This window comes from Macaca fascicularis, chromosome 16, assembly GCF_037993035.2.
Source record: "Macaca fascicularis isolate 582-1 chromosome 16, T2T-MFA8v1.1".
In the NCBI taxonomy this organism is placed as follows: domain Eukaryota; kingdom Metazoa; phylum Chordata; class Mammalia; order Primates; family Cercopithecidae; genus Macaca; species Macaca fascicularis.
In genome coordinates, this window is record NC_088390.1 from 3,227,935 (window position 1) to 3,248,359 (window position 20,425).

Here is a 20,425-nt window from a genome sequence, read left to right on the forward strand (position 1 = left end):
ACGGGGTTTCACCGTGTTGGTCAGGCTGATCTCGAACTCCCGACTTCAGGTGATCCACCCACCTTGGCCTCCCAAAGTGCTGGGATTACAGGTGTGAGCCACTGCGCCCAGCACCAACCCCTTTCTTTCTTTTTTTTTTTTTTTTTGAGACGGAGTCGCGCTCTGTCGCCCAAGCTGGAGTGCAGTGGCCGGATCTCAGCTCACTGCAAGCTCCGCCGCCCGAGTTTACGCCATTCTCCTGCCTCAGCCTCCCGAGTAGCTGGGACTACAGGCGCCCGCCACCTCGCCCGGCTACCAACCCCTTTCTTACACATTTTTTTCCCAGTCAGCACATACACAACATTTATTGATTAAGTTTGCCTTCCTATATGGGCATGACTTGTGGCACACCAAAACAATTACAATAGCAAGATCAAAGATCACTGATCACAGATCATCGTAACAGATATAACAGCAATAAAAAAGATGGAATATTGTGATAATTACCAAAATGTGATACAGAGACTCAAAGTGAGCACATGCGATTGGAAAAATGGCACCAATGCTCTTGCTCGACGCAGGGCTGCCACAAACCTTCAATTTGTTAGAAAACAGAAACCCAAAACCAAAAACACAATGTATGTGAAGAGCAATAAAGTTAAGTAAAATAAAACAAAGGATTCCTGTGATTAATGGTAAACATTAAAGGTTGACCCACAAATGTCTTTTTAATCTGCAGCATGTCTCACACTATCCACTGCTGGTCTCATAAGGAGGAAGCCTGTGGTGTAAGGTTATTGAGAATTTTCTCTCCATTTTTATACCATATACAAATACTAGCTCAAGATGGTTGGGGGAGTTGATTAGCTTGACAAATGTAGCTGAATGGTAGTGGCTACTTGGGATGTTACCTTGAAAATTATTTTGAGGTCAGGTCAGGAGTCAGCAGGAAAAAGGCCCCAGTTAAGTAAAACTTTCTGCCAGGGGATGTGAAGGGGGTTATAGGAGCCTCAGGTCAGACATTTGTTATCCTGAGCAAGATATTAATTATGAAAACATTCTCAGCCTAGACTTCATATTCAATTGTTCAAAGTCCATTTCTAAAAAACAAAGAAAAAATTCCCTGCCGTGACATACCATGCACTACTTAGGAGCAGATTTCTTGTATATAATGTTGTTGTTTATTTTTTGGTCTCCAACTGCTGTTCTACAAATCTCCCACTTTGTAGTAATTTGGGTAAGAATATACTGTATGGCTTCCTTTGCTTGTTCTTTCCAGTGAACGTATCCTGTTGTAATAAAAGAAGACATATGCACATTCATTCTCTTAAGAAGGAAAATACAGTCCTCTGATATAAATGAAGACTGAGAGACTCTCCATCATGATTTTCTTTTATGGTTGCAACTATCTTTCATTGTAGGTTGCTTTCTGGAATTTTCTAACCCTAGGATTTCCTACGGTTAGTTGCTGGCTTATGCTATTTCAGACATACTTTTGGGGGGTAAATATGCATTTCCTGCAAAATATATAAGACAAAGAAATGGCATTAGTTAAAAAAAATCTTGTGTAGCAATATGTCTCAATAAAACAGTGGAGAAATTAGGAAAAAAAAAAAAAAAAAGATGGTTTAAAGGCTTAAAGGCAACCAAAACTAGAAAATCCTGGAAAACAACCCAGGCAATACCATTCAAGACATAGGCATGGGCAAAGATTTCATGACAGAGACACCAAAAGCAGTGGCAACAAAAGCAAAAATTGACAACTGGGATCTAATTAAACTAAAGAGCTTCTGCACAGCAGAAGAAACTATCAACAGAGGAAAGTTTAAGACAACCTACAGAACGGGAGAAAAATGTTGCAAACTATGCATCCAACAAAGGCCTAATATCCAGCGTCTGTAAGAACTTAGACAAGAAAAAAAGAAAAACCAACAACCTCATAAAAAGTGGGCAAAGGACATGAACAGACACTTCTCAGAAGACACACATGTGGCCAACGAGCATATGAAAAACTCAACATCACTGATTATTAGAGAAATGCAAATCCAAACCACAATGAGAAATACCATCTCACAGCCGTTAAAATGGCTATTAATAAAACGTCAACAAATAACTGATGCTGGCAAGGTTGTGGAGAAAAAGATCTTTTAAAATCTAAGTATTTATCACTATAAATTTTCCTTTAAGTACTGCTTTCATTGCCTCCTGTAAGTTTAGGTATGTTGTATTTTCATTTTTGTTTGTCTCAAGATCTTTTCACTTTTCTTCTTTTTTATTTGACCCATCGGTGGTTCAAATGTTTGCTGTTAAATTTCCACATATTTTTGATTTTCAGGTTTTCTTTCTATGATTACTTTCTAGTTTGTTTCCATTATGGTTGGTAAAGATACTTGGTGTGATTTTAATCTCCTTAAAGGTGTTAAGACTTCTTTTGTGACCAAACGTGTGATTTATCCTGGTGAACGTCTATGTGGGCTGGAGAGGAATAAACATGTGATTTATCCTGGTGAACGTCTGTGTGGGCTGGAGAGGTATAAACATGTGATTTATCCTTGTGAACGTCTGTGTGGGCTAGAGAGGAATAAACATGTGATTTATCCTGGTGAACGTCTGTGTGGGCTGGAGAGGAATAAACATGTGATTTATCCTGGTGAATGTCTATGTGGGCTGGAGAGGAATATGTATTTTGCTGTGGTTAGGTGGAAAGTTCTGTATATGTCTCAAGGTTCATTTAGTCTACAGTGTTATTCAAGTCCACTGTTTCCTGTTGATTTTCCATCTCGTTTCCCTATTCATTATCAAAGTGGGATATTACCATCTCTCACTATTATCGTATTGTTGCCTATTTCTCCCTTCAGTTCTGTCATTGTTTTATATATTAGGGTACTCCAATGCTGGGTGCATATATACTTAAAATTATTATATTTTCCTAGTGGATTGATCCTTTTATCATTATATAATGTCCTTCTTTGTTTCTGTGATAGTTTTGACATAAAGTCTGTTTCACCCAATATAAAGACTATATTTTTCCATCTCTTTAGCTTATATAGGTCCTTAAATCTAAAGTGAGTTTCTTCTAAACAGAATACACTTGGGCCTTGTTTTATTTTCTTAATCCTTTTAGGCACTATATGTCTTTTGACCCAGGGAGTTTAATGCATTTACATTTAAAGTAACTTTTGGTAAGTAAGAACTTACTATTGTTAGTTAGTTTGTTTTTCTATTGTAGTTCTTCTGTCTGTCTTTTCCTTTCTTACTGGCTTACTTTTTTAAAAAAAAGTTTAAAAATTGACAGATAAAATTGTACATTTTTATTGTGTATAAGATAACGTTTTGAAATACATGCACATATCTTGGAATGACTAAGTCTAGCTAATGAAAATATGCATTACGTCACAAAGTTATTATTTTGTGGTGAAAATACTTAAAATCTACTTTGTTGGCATTTTTCAAGAATATAATATATTGTTAACTCATGTTGTGCAACAGATCTCTTGAACTTATTTCTTTTATTTAACTAAAATTGTGTATCCTTTAACCAACATCTCTCTGACACCTTTGTTTTGGTTTGATGATTTGTTTAGTGTTGTGCTTTGATTCCTTTCTCTTTTTGTAAAACTTCTATAGGTTTTTTTTTTTGTGATTTTTTGGGATTTATATATATCTTCTGGTTATGACCACCAATTTTAATCTGATAATCACATACGAAACCTCTGTACTTTGTTTCCTCTCTCACATTTTGTTACTGTTTTCATATTCACATATATTCATATTGTGTATCTTTTAATATATTTATATTCTAATACTTTTCTCCTTTAACTTTTATATTACTTTTAAAAGTGATTTATCCACCTCTATTATAGTTATGCAGTAATGTCAGTAATGTATATTTGTCTTCATATTTATCTTTACCAACAAGTTTCTTTCTTTTACAAAATTTTTTGTTTTGTAAATTAAAAAAAATTTTTTTTTAGAGACAGGATCTCAGTCTGTCACCCAGGCTGTAGTACAGTGGCATGAGCATAGCTCATTGTAGCCTTGAACTCCCAGGCTCAAGTAATCCTCCTGCCTCAGCCTCCTAAGTAACTAGGAATGCAGGTATGTGACACCATGCCTGGCTTTTTTCTTTTCTTTTTTCTTTTTTTTTTTTTTAACAAATTTTTGGTAGAGATGGGGGTCTTGCTATGTTGACCGGGTGATCTCAAATTCCTGGCCTCAAGCAATTCTCACACCTCGGCCTCCCAAAGCACTGGGATTGCAGCCATAAGCCACCACACCCAGTGGACTTTCTTATGCTATGGTGAAGTTGACTGACATTTGGTCCCGACTTGAAGAACTCCCTTCAGTGTTTCTGGTAATGCAGGTGCAGCGGTCATGAAGGTTTTCATTTTTGTTTGTCTGGGAAAGTCTTTATCTCCTCTTCATTTTTGCTAAAAACTCACTGATAGTCTTATGAAACTTCCCTTGTGTATGACAAGTTGCTTTTTTCTTACTGCTTTCAAAATTGCCTCTTTAAATTTTGACAGTTTGATTACATTGTCTCTCAGTGTGGATTTTTAATTTTTGGTGCATCTTCTCTGGTATCCTTTGGCTTCCTGGATGTGAATATCCATTTCCTTCTGCAGATTTGGGAAGTGTTCAGCCATTCTTTCTTTGAATAAGTTTTCTGGTCTTTTCTCCTCTCCTTCAGGGACTCCATAATGCAAATATTTGTCTGCTTGATGGTATCCCATAGAGGTTTCTTCACTCATTTCTATTTTTTTTTCCTCCCTTTACTAAATTATTTCCAATGACCTGTCTTTCAAAAGAAGAAAAAAAAAAGAAAAAATATATATATATGTTTGTTAAAATTATCACTTTGTTCATGCATTGTTCTCTTCTCCTCAGTGGATATCTTGATCGTTATTTTGGTTCTCTATCAGGTAAATCATATTACTCTGTTTCATTACAATTGGTTTCTGGATATTTATCTTACTCCTTTCTTTGGTACTTTTGTTGTTGTTGTTGTTGTTGTTGTTTTTTGAGACGGAGTCTCGCTCTGTCGCCCAGACTGGAGTGCAGTGGCCGGATCTCCGCTCAGTGCAAGCTCCGCCTCCCGGGTTCCCGCCATTCTCCGGCCTCAGCCTCCCGAGTAGCTGGGACTACAGGCACCCGCCGCCTCACCCGGCTAGTTTTTTTTTGTATTTTTAGTAGATACGGGGATTCACTGTGTTAGCCAGGATGGTCTAGATCTCCTGACCTTGTGATCCTCCTGCCTTGGCCTCCCAAAGTGCTGGGATTACAGGCTTGAGCCACCGCGCCTGGCCGCTTTGGTGCAGTTTAGCCTGGTTCTTTTTTTTTTTTTTTTTTTTTACTGTGTTGATGTCTGTGCATTAGACAAAGCAGGAACCTCTCATAGTCTTCATGGGCTGCTTTTCATCCACTTTGTGTTAAACTGCGGGGTGGGGAATCTATGGCATCCACCAGCCCACACCACCCTCTCATTCTTTTTCTGGCTGCTAGATTGTCCCATCAGAGCTCCAAGACAGGTAAGAGAAACACCAGCCCTCTAAAGAGTCTTCTAGACACACTGGGGCACTGGATACACAAGCCAACTTCCTCCCTTTAGTGGCAGAAGCTGGGAGCTACAGGGTCTCTTCCTAATTATATGGCAGTGTGCTTGGTTAGGGAAGTTGTTGGCAGGATGTTCTGAGTCTCTTAAGTGGCCTTTTGGTAAGTCTAGTTAAACATTGGCCTGAGATGTGGGAGCCTTTCAATGAGTTTTGGGATTCCTCACAAGGAAAATTTACCCATGAATTGTTTCTAAATTGATGTATTTGTGGGTGAGGGGAAGGTCTGCAACTTCCTACTCTGCCACCTTGTTCTCAATTTTAGTTTTTCTTAAATTTTTTCTCATAGTACCCTTGTTCACTATTTCCACTAAAGACATTTTGTTTTTTCCTTTTAGTTGCTCAACCTCAAAATCTTAAAGACATACCTTTACTTACTATTATCATAAAAATACTATATCCTATTTTTTTTTATTTCCGTATTATGACTGTATCTCACCCTTTGTCTATGTCCTCACTGTCTCATCCTAAGGTTGTTTTAAGGGCTGCCTAATTTCACTCCTGGTCTAACCACTACCTGCTCCTCCCTTATTGCCCCCTTACTAATCATCGATTCAAGACAGACTCTCATCCTCTCGTTACTGCATCATGAAGAGTTTTTATTTAATCAGTCTACCTATCTATACGCCTGTCTATCATACTATCATGAATACCCAGTGACTCATCACCCAACCTGAAAATTAAGACTTTAGTAGCCACTGAAATCTAACCATAGGCTGCCCCATTTCCATTCCCTTAGTCTCTCCCCTTGAATTTTCTCGCATCCTATGCTTCTCATTTTCGTTTGTTTTTAGTGCACGTTAACGGCATTTAGGTATATTCCAGGAAAGCACATTTTGAGTTGCTTCAGTTGTTCACAACCATATAAAAAGCATTACTAATCTTTTGGGATTTACATTTTTCTTTTTTTTTTTTTTTTTTTTTTTTGAGACGGAGTCTCGCTCTACCGCCCAGGCTGGAGTGCAGTGGCCGGATCTCAGCTCACTGCAAGCTCCGCCTCCCGGGTTCACGCCATTCTCCTGCCTCAGCCTCCCGAGCAGTTGGGACTACAGGCGCCTGCCACCGCGCCCGGCTAGTTTTTTGTATTTTTTTAGTAGAGACGGGGTTTCACCGTGTTAGCCAGGATGGTCTCGATCTCCTGACCTCGTGATCCGCCCGTCTCGGCCTCCCAAAGTGCTGGGACTACAGGCTTGAGCCACCGCGCCCGGCCGGATTTACATTTTTCAAACTTAATACTGTGTTGCTAAGATTTAACCAAATTGTAGCATGGCTCTGTGGGTCATTCAGACAAAGGGATTTCTCTACTGGCTGGAGTGATTGACCCCAGGTACCAAAGACAATGTGTTTCTGCTACACAGTGAGAGGCAGAAACTGATGATTACAATTGTGTCTGGGGTGCTGCTTAGTATTTCCATACCCAATAGCAAAGGTGAATATAAACTGCACCAACCAAAAACATTGGGCCTCAGATCTCCAGAAATGAAAATTTAGCTTAGCTGACCAGGTGAGGGCCAAGTGCTAGCTTTTTGGCACCTGTGTTCAGAAACCTGAGCATCAAATGTGAGGTCATCCCTCCTTGGAGGGTCTAGGTTTTAGTAACATCACATTTACCCTTTTATTTCCGTAGTTCTGCCTGAGGTGTCGTCTTCATGCAGTTAGTAATCTGTGGGTGGCATCAGCATCTGACTTTTCACCATTTAGTCTCTTTCAGGAGATACCTATATAGCCAATTCTCTGTGTCAAATCTTCTTAGTATAAATATACCAAGTGTGGTTTCTGTTTCCTGCATGGATCTTAACTTACCTTAACAGACATACCAGCTCTATAATACATGAATGAACACTATGTAGTTTGATTATGTTTATTCATTATCAGATTATATTTCAGAAACTAATATTTTTATACATTTTCCTGCTTTCCACCATTGATTTCCACCAATATTTTATATGACCAAAATACTAAAATAGTAAGTGATATGTTAACACAGCTGCTGCCACCAGAGTACAAGTATAGTAGGGGTGGCTAGGCATATAAAAGTCCAGTAAAGATTGCATTATAGAATAGTAATTTGTAGCCTTCAAAGCATGAGCCATTTTGATATACACACGTTGTGTCAGAGAGTCCGGCAGATATTATTTTTCCTAATGTGTAGAGGTGGAAGCTGAGACTCAGACTTTTTCAACTTTACTCTGCTAGTAAATTTCTGCTATCTGGGACATGAACCTGATATTCCTAGGCTGTCACTCTGTCAAAAAAAAAAAAAAAAAAAGCAGGAGTTTGTACAGAGTGATAATTTCAATAAAATATCACATCTGTTACAAGATTTCTGGTAGAGGAATTTCTGGCTTGAAAGAACAAAAGGAGCTTTCTTGAAGGGCAATGACATTGGAGCTGGATTTCTTTTTTCTTTTTTTTTTTTTTGGAGACAGAGTCTGGCTCTGTGGCCCAGGCTGGAGTGCAGTGGCGCGATCTTGGCTCACTGCAAGCTCCGCCTCCCAGGTTTACGCCATTCTCCTGCCTCAGCCTCCCGAGTAGCTGGGACTACAGGCGTCCACCACTACATCCGGCTAATTTTTTGTATTTTTTTAGTAGAGACGGGGTTTCACCATGTTAGCCAGGATGGTCTCAATCTCCTGACCTTGTGATCCGCCCGTCTCGGCCTCCCAAAGTGCTGGGATTACAGGCTTGAGGCACCGCGCCCGGCCTAGGGCTGGATTTCTAAGTGTTTCCCACTTGGTCATTCCAGTATCCAATGTATAATCTCACAGTGGCTATGAGGAGATTCTCTTGCTGAAGAGTTTCCGCAGGGCCGCCTTCATGTCCCGATTTCTCAGACTATAGATGAACGGATTTAATGCTGGGGTCACTGCCACATACATCACAGTGATCACTGCATCTTTTGGGCTGTAACTGGTCAGAGGGCGCAAATACATGCCCATCGTTGTACCATAATATAAAAAAACAACCGTGAGGTGGGAGCCACAGGTGGAGAAGGCTTTAGATAGACTCTTGGTGGAGGGAACTTGGAAGACTGTGGAGAAGACTCGAACATAGGAGACAATGACGCATAGCAATGGCACAGAGAAAACACCGACCCTACGTACATCATCTTCACATTAAAGCCAATGTCAGAACAGGACAACTTCAGCAAAGGCATAACGTCACAGTAGAAGTTGGCCACTTCCTGGTTGCCACAGAAGGACAAACTAGCTGTGAGGAGAGTGTCGGGGAGGGCACTGGCGTTTCCAACCGCCCAAGACCCAACAGCTAGCAGGACACAAGACCGTGGACTCATAATTGTTGTGTAGTGAAGTGGGCGGCTGATGGCCACAGCTCGATCATATGCCATTGCAGCCAAGGTATAGCTGTCTGCATTCGCCAAGGCTATCATGAAATACATCTGCGTCAGGCATCCCCCAAAGGAGATGGACTTGCTGCCCAAGAGATGGTTGACCAGTATCTTAGGGATGCTTACAGATGAGGAGAATATGTCAACCAAGGAGAGGTTGACGAGGAAAAAATACATGGGGTTGTGAAGGCGAATGTCAGCCTGAATGGCCAAGATGATGAGCAGGTTTCCAGTCAGTGAGATGGGGTAAATGCACAAAAAAATCACAAAGAAGACATTATTCTGTTCATGCTGACCGGTAACTCCCAGGAGAATAAAATCCAGACGAGAGGATTGATTTTCTTTCTTCATGGCTTCTTCAGCATGAAAAGGGAGAGGAGCCCAGAATTATTAGTGCAGTTAGTGTGTGTTATGGTCCTCCTTATCTATCATTTAAAATTTTAATTTACAAATTCACCCGCTGTCAAACTTACCTACCACTGTTGATTAGCTATGGCTATACCTGGTTTTTACATTCATAAATAGAGCCAGCACTTTTGGATAAAATCTCAATGGTCAATGGGACTAATTATCATTCACCTCCTGGACACTGATGTCTAAGAAGTCAGCAATCTGTGAAGTAAAGATGGTTATCCTTCCAAATTTAGCACCACGACCTTAATATCTATAATCATATAACAACCTAATTTCATGTTTCATGTCTTAGATTTTTTTTGACTGTGCAGAGAAATAACAAATATGTGAAAATACAGTTATTCATCCACTTATTTAACATATAAGACATAGCATCTGTTCTCAAGGACCTTATAATTTACTAGGAAAGCCAGACTCACACAATAATTTTATTATGCATGGTAAGGAAAGGATAGCCTCTTGGAGTCTTTGTAAAAAACAAAAACAAAAAAAACTCCAGGGCAAAGGATGTGTCATACAAGGAGTGCAGTGAACAATTTAAAGTTGTTCCTCCAACCAGTCTCGGGGTGAGCCCAGAGCCCAGGAAGTAAGAGGTGTCTACACTGCCATCAGATTCTAAAGCAGAAAAACAACTGGCATTAGGTCCTAGAAAAACAAGCTCGGTGAACTTACCCCACAGGTGTTTGATTCTCAAAGCAGATCTTCCCTATCTTTTTGACAGGTTTTCTGTCTTTTCAAAACCCTTAACTATACCTGATCACAGTGCTTTTTCCATTGGCCTTTGTCTTGGTTCATTTTGTGTTGCTCTAACAAAATACTTGAGACTGGGTAATAGATAAGAAAAGAGGTTTAATTATCTCATGGATCTGTAGGCTGGGACGTTCAAAAGCGTGGCCCCGGCTTCTGGCAAGGGCTTTCCTGCTGCATCCATCATAACCTGTGGGAGGTCAAAAGGGAAGTGGATACGGGAAGAGAGAAAACCCGAGAAGTGTACTGGTTTATCACAACCCACTCTTGCGGGAACATTCCCTTGAAGACTAATCCAGTCTTGAGAGAATGAGAACTCACTTACTACCGTGAGAACAGCACCAGACCACTCATGAGGGATCCACCCCCATGACTCAAATGCTTCCCACTGGGCTGCACCTCCCAACACCTCCCACACTGGGGATCACATTTCAACATGAGTTTTGGTGAGGACAAACTCAGTCCATAGCAGTCTTCTCTTCCTCCTCTTCCTTATCTCTTTTTGTAATAATCCAAGTCCACAGTGGATTCAACTATTCTTTAGTAAACTGTCATGTCTATATCTGTGGTCTCAATCTCTTTTTCCCCTATTTCCATATTCAGTCATCCTGCTGACATGTCTGACCAAACCCCACACTCTGCACTTTCAACCTAAGTAGTTTGCAAGATGTTTTTGAAGAGGAAAATCAGAACTTGTTTATGTTTATGTCTTCCAAATTGATTTTTGTACAATATTTATTTTGTGCACCAATTAATTTGCACTCAATTGTTGAGTTGAACCCAGGTTTATTTCATGGTTCCCCGCATGTGGGATTCTCACAGAAATATTCATCCAGTTTATCTGCTACCCGTACATCTGACCTGATTGAATCTTCACTTGAAAAAATTCTTATATCACTCAACTTTTCTCTTACCCTCACTAGTTTAGCTTAGACCATCATCATTTTCAACTTCAATATTGTAGTAGTCCCTTAACTGCTTCACTACAGTTCCTTCTTCTTTGATCCATCTTGCATTTTGAGATCATACTAATTGTTGCAGAGACTACAAGCTGCTCACCTAAATCTGTGTTGCTGTCTTCTTCTTGGACACTCAATTAGACTGCATTTCTCTGCCTCCCTTGCAAGGAGGTGTGGTAAGGTAACTGTGTTCTACTCATCGGTTGCAGTTCTCGGCTCCTCTGTACCCTTTCTCTCCTTGTGCCGACTGAATGAAAATGGTGAAGAGGCTGAATGTGATGATGGAGTTGTGTGGTGAAATGAGCCTGTGTCCCCAGTTCTCTCCATCCAGGAGAGCCACTCTCGACCAAGAAGACCCACTATGACTGTTAGACAAAAATACATTCTTATTTGTTTAAATAATTACTCTTATTTGTTTTAAACAGTTCCTTCCTTCCTTCCTTCCTTCCTTCCTTCCTTCCCTCCCTCCCTCCCTCCCTCCCCCCTTCCTTCTTTTCTTTCTTTCTCTCTCTCTCTCTTTTCTCACTCTGTCACCAGGGTGCACTGGCGTGATCTCAGCTCACGGCAACCTCCACCTCCCGGGTTCAAGCAGTTCTCCTGCCTCAGCCTCCCGAGTAGCTGAGACTACAGGCCCCTGCCACCACGCCTGGCTAATTGTTGTATTTTTAGTACAGACGGGGTTTCACCATATTGGCCAGGTTGGTCTCGGACTCCCGTCCTTGTGATCCGCCTGCCTCGGTCTCCCAAAGTTCTGAGATTACAGGCAAGAGCCGCTGTGCCCCGCCTAAACATTTTCTGATGTATTTGTTACTGTAGTCCAACATATCCTAAGGAACTCAATAATTTTTTTCTTAAAAGACTTATGCTCAATAGTTAATCTGATCTATAGTTAATTCAATCATCAGTTCCTGGTGTCTCATATAGTATACATGTGAATTACATGCTAAGCCCTGGGCATGCAGGTCTAATTATCTTATCCCCAAACATGATGTACTCTTTCATCTTTGCACCAAAGTCAGTTGGCTTTCTGTCTTGAAGTGCCCTTTCTTGTCGTCACACAGAATCGTAATACCTCAGGTTTCAAAGGACTCAGTAATTTTGGAGGTCTCAGAGTCATTAGCTCGTATGATACACAGGTAAGATTTCAGACAGAGGAGAACTCTGGGCAACATGGCATAGCAAACTCATGTTGACAGGTCCTGTTTCTATTAAAACATAAACATTCTAGATAAATTATAATTTTTTTAAAATGTAGCTAAGCCTAAGAGAAAACTCAGAGCAGGGGTTTTAGGCTATAACTGATGCCTAAAACACCTTTGGTGTTTTGAACCAGGAATTTGGCCCCCAGGGACGGAGTCTGTGCCTTTATTTCCTTTTTGGTACAGGAGATGCCGTCACAGGTCTGCAGAAGCAGGAAGCTTGAGTCTGCTTAAAATACTTAAAATACTGTCCTATATTTGAAAGGATCATTGTAAGAAAATTTTGCCCCATGAGAATTGGAAAGGAAATAGAGAAAGTTCACAGAAAATGTGGTTGTCTACAAATAAAATCAAAGAGAATCAATAGATACACTAAGAGATTTCAGAAAGCTTGTTAAATATAAATCATTTAAAATAATCAAGGCTGTTTCTGTATTTAGGTAAAAATAACTTAGAAAATATAATTTGAAAAAAATCCCTATTCAGAAAGCAACAGAAATTTTAGGGAATCTAGAATAATTCTAACAAAAGAAGCCCAAGACTGTTAAAAATATTACAAACCTTTACTTAAGGAGAAAAAAAGAATATCTAAAAACGTGGAGATGAAAGCACTAGTGAGGGAAAAACTCAATGTGGTAAAAATGTCAATTCTACCCAGTAATGGGATGGCTGGGTCATATGGTACATCTAGTTCTAGATCCTTGAGGAATCGCCATACTGTTTTCCATAATGGTTGAACTAGTTTACAATCCCACCAACAGTGTAAAAGTGTTCCTATTTCTCCACATCCTCTCCAGCACCTGTTGTTTCCTGACTTTTTAATGATCGCCATTCTAACTGGTGTGAGATGGTATCTCATTGTGGTTTTGATTTGCATTTCTCTGATGGCCAGTGATGATGAGCATTTTTTCATGTGTCTGTTGGCTGTATGAATGTCTTCTTTTGAGAAATGTCTGTTCATATCCTTTGCCCACTTTTTGATGGGGTTGTTTGTTTTTTTCTTGTAAATTTGTTTGAGTTCTTTGTAGGTTCTGGATATTAGCCCTTTGTCAGATGAGTAGATTGCAAAAATTTTCTCCCATTCTGTAGGTTGCCTGTTTACTCTGATGGTAGTTTCTTTTGCTGTGCAGAAGCTCTTTAGTTTAATGAGATCCCATTTGTCAATTTTGGCTTTTGCTGCCGTTGCTTTTGGTGTTTTAGACATGAAGTCTTTCCCCATGCCTATGTCCTGAATGGTACTACCTAGGTTTTCCTCTAGGATTTTTATGGTATTAGGTCTAACATTTAAGTGTCCCTGTTTGCAGATGACATGATTGTATATTTAGAAAACCCCATTGTCTCAGCCCAAAATCTCCTTAAGCTGATAAGCAACTTCAGCAAAGTCTCAGGATACAAAATTAATGTGCAAAAATCACAAGCATTCTTATACATCAGTAACAGACAAACAGAGAGCCAAATCAGGAATGAACTTCCATTCACAATTGCTTCAAAGAGAATAAAATACCTAGGAATCCAACTTACAAGGGATGTAAAGGACCTCTTCAAGGAGAACTACAAACCACTGCTCAGTGAAATAAAAGAGGACACAAACAAATGGAAGAACATACCATGCTCATGGATAGGAAGAATCAATATCGTGAAAATGGCCATACTGCCCAAGGTAATTTATAGATTCAATGCCATCCCCATCAAGCTACCAATGAGTTTCTTCACAGAATTGGAAAAAACTGCTTTAAAGTTCATATGGAACCAAAAAAGAGCCCGCATCTCCAAGACAATCCTAAGTCAAAAGAACAAAGCTGGAGGCATCACGCTACCTGACTTCAAACTATACTACAAGGCTACAGTAACCAAAACAGCATGGTACTGGTACCAAAACAGAGATATAGACCAATGGAACAGAACAGAGTCCTCAGAAATAATACCACACATCTATAGCCATCTGATCTTTGACAAACCTGAGAGAAACAAGAAATGGGGAAAGGATTCCCTATTTAATAAATGGTGCTGGGAAAATTGGCTAGCCATAAGTAGAAAGCTGAAACTGGATCCTTTCCTTACTCCTTATACGAAAATTAATTCAAGATGGATTAGAGACTTAAATGTTAGACCTAATACCATAAGAGTCCTGCTTTTTTAATTCATTAAACCACTCTGTTTTTGACTGGATAGTTTACTCCATTTATATTCAATGTTGTTATTGATGAGTAAGGACTTACTGCTGCCATTTTATTATTTGTTTTATAGTTGTTGTGTGGTCTTTTCTTCTTATTTTCCTTCCTTTCTATCTTTTCCTTCTTTTTTTTTTTTTTTTTTTTTTGAGATGGCGTCTCTGTTGCCAGGCTAGAGTGCAGTAGTGCGATTTCGGCTAACTGCAATCTCCATTTCCCAGGTTCAAGTGATTCTCCTGCCTCAGTCTCCCAAGTAGCTGGGATTATAGTTGCCCGCCAGCATGCCTGGCTAACTTTTGTGTTTTCAGTAGAGACGGAGTTTCACCATGTTGGCCAGGATGGTCTTGATCTCCTGACCTTGTGATCTACCCACCTCGGCCTCCCAAAGGGCTGGGATTACTCCCAAAGGGCTGGGAGCCACTGCGCCTAGTCCTCCTTCCTTTTTTTTTAAATTTTAGTGAAGGTGATTTCCTTTGGTATTATGTTTTAATTTCTTGCTTTTTATTTTTTTGTGTATCCATTGTATGTTTTTGGATTTGAGGTTATCATGAGGCTTGCAAATAATGTGTTATAACCAATTATTTTAAACTGATGACAACTTAACATGATGGCATAAACAAATGAGCAAAAAGAAAATGAATAAAAACTTTACACTTTAACTTCGTCCCTCCACCTCCCTAATTTTTTGATGTTTCTATTTATATCTTATTGTACTATCTGTGTCTTATAAAGTTGTTTTAGTAATTATTTTTGATTGGTTCATCTTTAAGTCTTTCTAATTAAGATTAGAATAGTTTACACACCACAATTAATATTCTATGTACTTATCATTAACACTGAATTTTGTGCCTTCAGCCAGTTTCTTATTGCTCATTAACATCTTTGTCTTTCAGATCGGAGACCACCCTTTAGGATTTCTTGCAGAACAGGTCTAGTGTTAATGAAATCCCTCAGCCAGCTGTTGTTTCTCTAGGAAGGTTTTTACTTCTCCTTAGTATTCGAAGGATATTTTCACCAGATATACTCTTCTAGGTAAACTCTGTTTTTTCCTTCAGCACTTTAAATATGTCATGCTACTCTCTTCTACCCTTTTCTCCACTGAAAAGTCTGCAGTCAGATATATTGGAGCTTCATTGTATGTTATTTTTTTCTTTTCTCTTGCTCCTTTTGGGATTCTTTCTTTGATCTTTGGGAGTTTGGTTATTAAATGACTTGAGATTAGTCTACTTTGGGTTAAGTCTGCTTGCTGTTCTATAACCTTCTTGTACTTGGATATTGATATCTTTCTCTAGGTTTAGGATATTCTCTGCTATTATCCCTTTGAATAAACTTTGTATCCTTATCTCTTTACCTCCTCTTTAAGGCCAATCACTCTTAGATTTGCCTTTTTGAGACTATTTTCTAGATCCTGTAGGTATGCTTCATATTCTTTTTTATTCTTTTATTTTTGCCTCCTTTGATTGTGTATTTTCAAATACCCTGTCTTCCAGCTTACTAATTCTTTCTCCTGCTTGATCATTTTTGCTATTAAGAAACTCTGATGTATTCTTTTGCATGTCAATTGCATTTTTCAGCTTCAGAATTGCTACTTGATTCTTTTTATCTATTTGAATCTTTGTTAAATTTATCTGATAGTATTCTGAGTTCCTTCTCAGTGTTATCCTGAATTTCTTTGAACTATTTTTTTTTTTGAGGCGGAGTCTCGCTCTGTCGCCCAGGCTGGAGTGCAGTGGCCGGATCTCAGCTCACTGCAAGCTCCACCTCCCAGGTTTATGCCATTCTCCTGCCTCAGCCTCCTGAGTAGCTGGGACTACAGGCGCCCGCCACCTCGCTCAGCTAGTTTTTTGTATTTAGTAGAGACGGGGTTTCACTGTGTTCGCCAGGATGGTCTCGATCTCCTGACCTCATGATCCACCCATCTCAGCCTCCCAAAGTGCTGGGATTACAGGCTTGAGCCACTGCGCCCGGCCCAAAACACTATTTTGAATTCTGTCTCTGAAAGTTCACATATCTCTGTTTCTCCAGGAGTTGTTCCTGGTGACTTATTTAGTTCATCTGGTGAGGTCATATTTTCCTGGATTGTCTTGATGCTTGTGGATGTTTTTCAGTGGCTGAGGATTGAAGGGTTAGATATTTATTGTAGTCTTGCCAGTCTGGTTTGTACCAGGCTTGTCCTCTTCCCTTTGGACCACCAAGTCACCCCTTCCCTGCATCAATGCCTAGTTTGAATTTTGTCTGATATTTTCTTATACATAGATTCAGGTTATGAAGCTGTGGACAGAAGCATGACAGAAACGCAATGTCCTTCTCAGTGTGGTCTATGAGAAGGTACATAATTTATCCCAATATTGGTGATGCTGTTGTTGACCACTTGGGAAAGATGATGTATACTGGTCTGTCTACTGAAGCGATAGTTTTTTCTTTGTAATGAATAAATATCCCAGGACAATTGTTATTGTGTCTGCCAAATATGATTTTTTTTTCTGATTCAATCATGCCTTATACATTTATTAGTTGAAATTATATCTGAGGAATTTTTTTATTGTTTATTCATCTGTTCATTTATTCATTCATTAATCCATTTGCGGCAGTATGATATACTTATTTTATCTATGAGTTATAATTCATTCCTATCTTTATATTGTTGCTTGATTTTTCTACTTTGTCACTGGGAACCCCTTGAGTTGGCTTCTCTGTCTTTGGGCTTTCATCAATTTTGGAACACTTTCCTCCTTTCTGGCAGAACAAATGTTCCAGACTCATCTTTTTTTTCTCTGCCCCGAAGTAGAATTATACGTTTCTCCAAAAGGTCTTTATTTCTCTTGGAAGAGAATGCTATTTCAAAGCTGAGGTCTGGTAATTAATAGATGTGCTCATTGCTATTGAGTGGTCATTGCTTCGAGGTCCTCCCAATGGACAGAGCTAAGCTATATGCGTATACACAAATACGCACACCTCCTTCTCCTCCGTCTCTCTCCAGAACCATGTGCTTATAACCATACTTTCAATTCCAGGGCAACATCCCAGGGTTCATTCCAGCCCTTCCCCTTTCCATATTTGTTTGTTTGTTTGTTTGGAGATGGAGTCTCACTCTGTCACCCAGGCTGGAGTACAGTGGCACGATCTTGGCTCACTGCAGTCCCCATCTCCCAGGTTCAAGTGATTCTCCTGCCTCAGTCTCCTGAGTAGCTGGGATTACCGGTGCCCGCCACCGCATCCAGCTAATTTTTGTATTTTTAATAGAGATGGGGTTTCACCATATTGGTCAGGCTGGTCTTGAACTCCTGACCTCAAATGTCTACTACCTCAGCCTCCCAAAGTGCTGAGATTACAGGCGTGAGCCACCATGCCCAGCCACCCCTTTCCATATTTGTAACTCCCTTCTGCAACATTAAGCAACCTGGCTCTTATTATGTTATCCATATTATATTTATTTGTTAAATCTTAGAATATACATAAAATATTTCCATACTACTGTTAAAAATTATAACAAGAGGATAGTATATTTTTTACAGTTAAAGTTTTCTTTATCCTGAACATATATAGTCAAATTACTATGTTCAAAAGTTACCTGGTTTAGATCTCCTTCCTTTTCTTCAGTGTGGTTTGTTATTAATTTGAAATACAGTTAGATTTGTTTCTAGTTGTATTATTTTTGGTTGGTTTTCTTCTATACTTGATTTTATATACATATCTGTTTGTATGGCTGTATCAACATCTATACCTATAGCTCCATCTATCTGCCTATATGGTATGTTTTATGATACCATATTGTAACACATTCCCCTCCCGCTCCCACTGTCTTTCAAATGAGTAACATAACCACACTGAAAGGGGGCAGGGAGAATTAACCTAGGTAATTCTCTCTTTCTTTTTTTGAAACAGAGTCTCACTCTGTTACCCAGGCTGGAGTGCAATGGCGCGATCTCAGCTCACTGCAATCTCCTCTGCATTCTGGGTTCAAGCAGTTCTCCTGCCTCAGCCTTCCAAGTTATAGGCGCCCGCCACCATGCCTGGCTGATTTTTGTATTTTTAGTACAGATGGGGTTTCACCATGTTGGCCAGGCTGGTTTTGAACTCCTGACCTTGTGGTCTGCCCACCTCAGCCACCCAAAGTGCTGGGATTATAGGCATGAGCCACCGTGCCCGGCCGGGTTAGTAATTCTAACACAACTGTAAATATATTCTAAAATTGAACTTTTCTTTTCCAGTCTTTTTCTGGAGGAAGAGCAATAAAGTTCGAGGCCACAGAGATGCTGGTGGGATGGACGTGGTTCAGGATCTCAGCTCTGATCACAACTGCAGCAGCTGCACCCAGAGGACCAGTGCTGGATCCCCACTCTGAGGAAGGCAATGGCTGTGCACTTTGGAGCTCATGTTCGCTGGGGATCTGCGGGTGGAGCCGGAGGTATGTCCAGAGCCCGCGGTTTTCTAACATCTGCTGCCCCTTGTTCCCAAACTTCTACCTGCTAGAGGCTCCCAAAGCACCGCGTCTCTCTCGGTATCTCCCCATTTCCTGACCAAGTTTAGAATGACCTTCTCATAAAGACTCCAAGAAAAAACTCACGCTGAAATGAGAATGGCCATGGCTTCACACTTTCTCTATGGTCGCGAGAGATGATTCCCTCCAGGCAAGACATCTTAATTTTAGCAGAGGCCTTTTGTGACTTAATTAAAGGAGTATCATTGCAAATATCACATTTTTTTTTTTGATAGATTGGTTAGCTCTCTAGTTCTACCCAAGAAACAGGCAGATAATAACTTCTCATGGAAGAAATCCCAGTACTGCTGGACCACATCCTTCCCCCTTCCAAGAAACTGCTCCTGAGGGGATGCACAGGGCATGGGAAATGACAAAGCCCCAGTTTCTCAAGGGACACCCCAGGGAGCTCACACGGAGCCTACCTGGAAAATAAATAAATAGGACAAGTCCACTATAGCCCAGTGCTGGAGAACCTAGGATTATTCCAGAGGTCTTGGGGTTAATGAACAGCAATCTCCCATCTGCCATCCTGTTGCAATTGGGGTGCAGCAAAGTTCTGCTGCCACAGAGAGGAAGGGGAACCTGGCCGTGTTCCTCGCGCCACAGGGGGACAACCTCTCAGTTCTCAGGCAGCTTTTTAATGTTTATTTCCAATGATGTAGAGGACAGAAGAGGCAACCGGTCATTGTGATGGTGGCTGACATGGACACAGGCCAGAAGGTAAGCCTCTCAGCTGGGCTGGGACACAAGTCCCGGGAGAGCCTCTGTTCAACACAGAAATTGTGCTGAGAGAATATGAAAGTACCTAAGACATGTTCTCCATCTCCAAGAGTCAAAGTCAAGTAGGGAATAAAGACCTAATGATTTGATAACAAAAATATAATGAAATCTTGACACTTGCACATTTGGGGAGGAAGGACTATGTAAGTCTAAAAGTCTTTTCAACCCAAAGACAAGAGATTCCCGAGGCAGTTTATGGAGTCAGCAAATGAAATCTTGACACTTGCAGCACTTTGGGAGGCCGAGGTGGGTGGATCATGAGGTCAGGAGTTCAAGACCAGCCTGGCCAAGATGATGAAACCCCATCTCTACTAAAATTACAAAAATTAGCCGGGTGTGGTAGCAGGTGCCCGCAATCCCAGCTACTAGGGAGGGTGAGGCAGGGATTTGCTTGAACCCGGGAAGAGGAGCTTGCAGTGAGCCGAGATCGCACCACTGCACTCCAGCCTGGGCGACAGAGTGAGACTCTGTCTCAAAAAAAAAAAAAAAAAAAAAAAAAAAAAATCTTGACACTTGCACTTTTTGGGAGGAAGGACTAAGAGAGTGGATACACATCTGATTAATGGGCCTGCTGGACACCAGCTGGCCAGAAGGAAAAGCTATTGGGGTCCAAATAAAAGCTGTGCATGGCCACTCTTCGTTCCAAAGCACGCCATACCAGTGCATGACATTTGGAATCAAAAGAGTAATGATCCAATCCAGATTCTGCTACTTATCAGGGTGTGACTTTGGAGT

General features: G+C 40.4%; 1 protein-coding gene across 1 annotated transcript; it reads right to left on the reverse strand.

Moving 5' to 3' along the window:
* Positions 1-8,175: 8,175 nt before the first annotated feature.
* Positions 8,176-9,288, reverse strand: OR1A2 (olfactory receptor family 1 subfamily A member 2). The gene is given in 2 exon segments (XM_015437408.3): positions 8,176-8,682; positions 8,685-9,288. Coding segments are annotated over 2 exon segments (927 nt in total). The 3' UTR covers positions 8,176-8,359.
* Between the last annotated feature and the right edge of the window lie 11,137 nt (positions 9,289-20,425).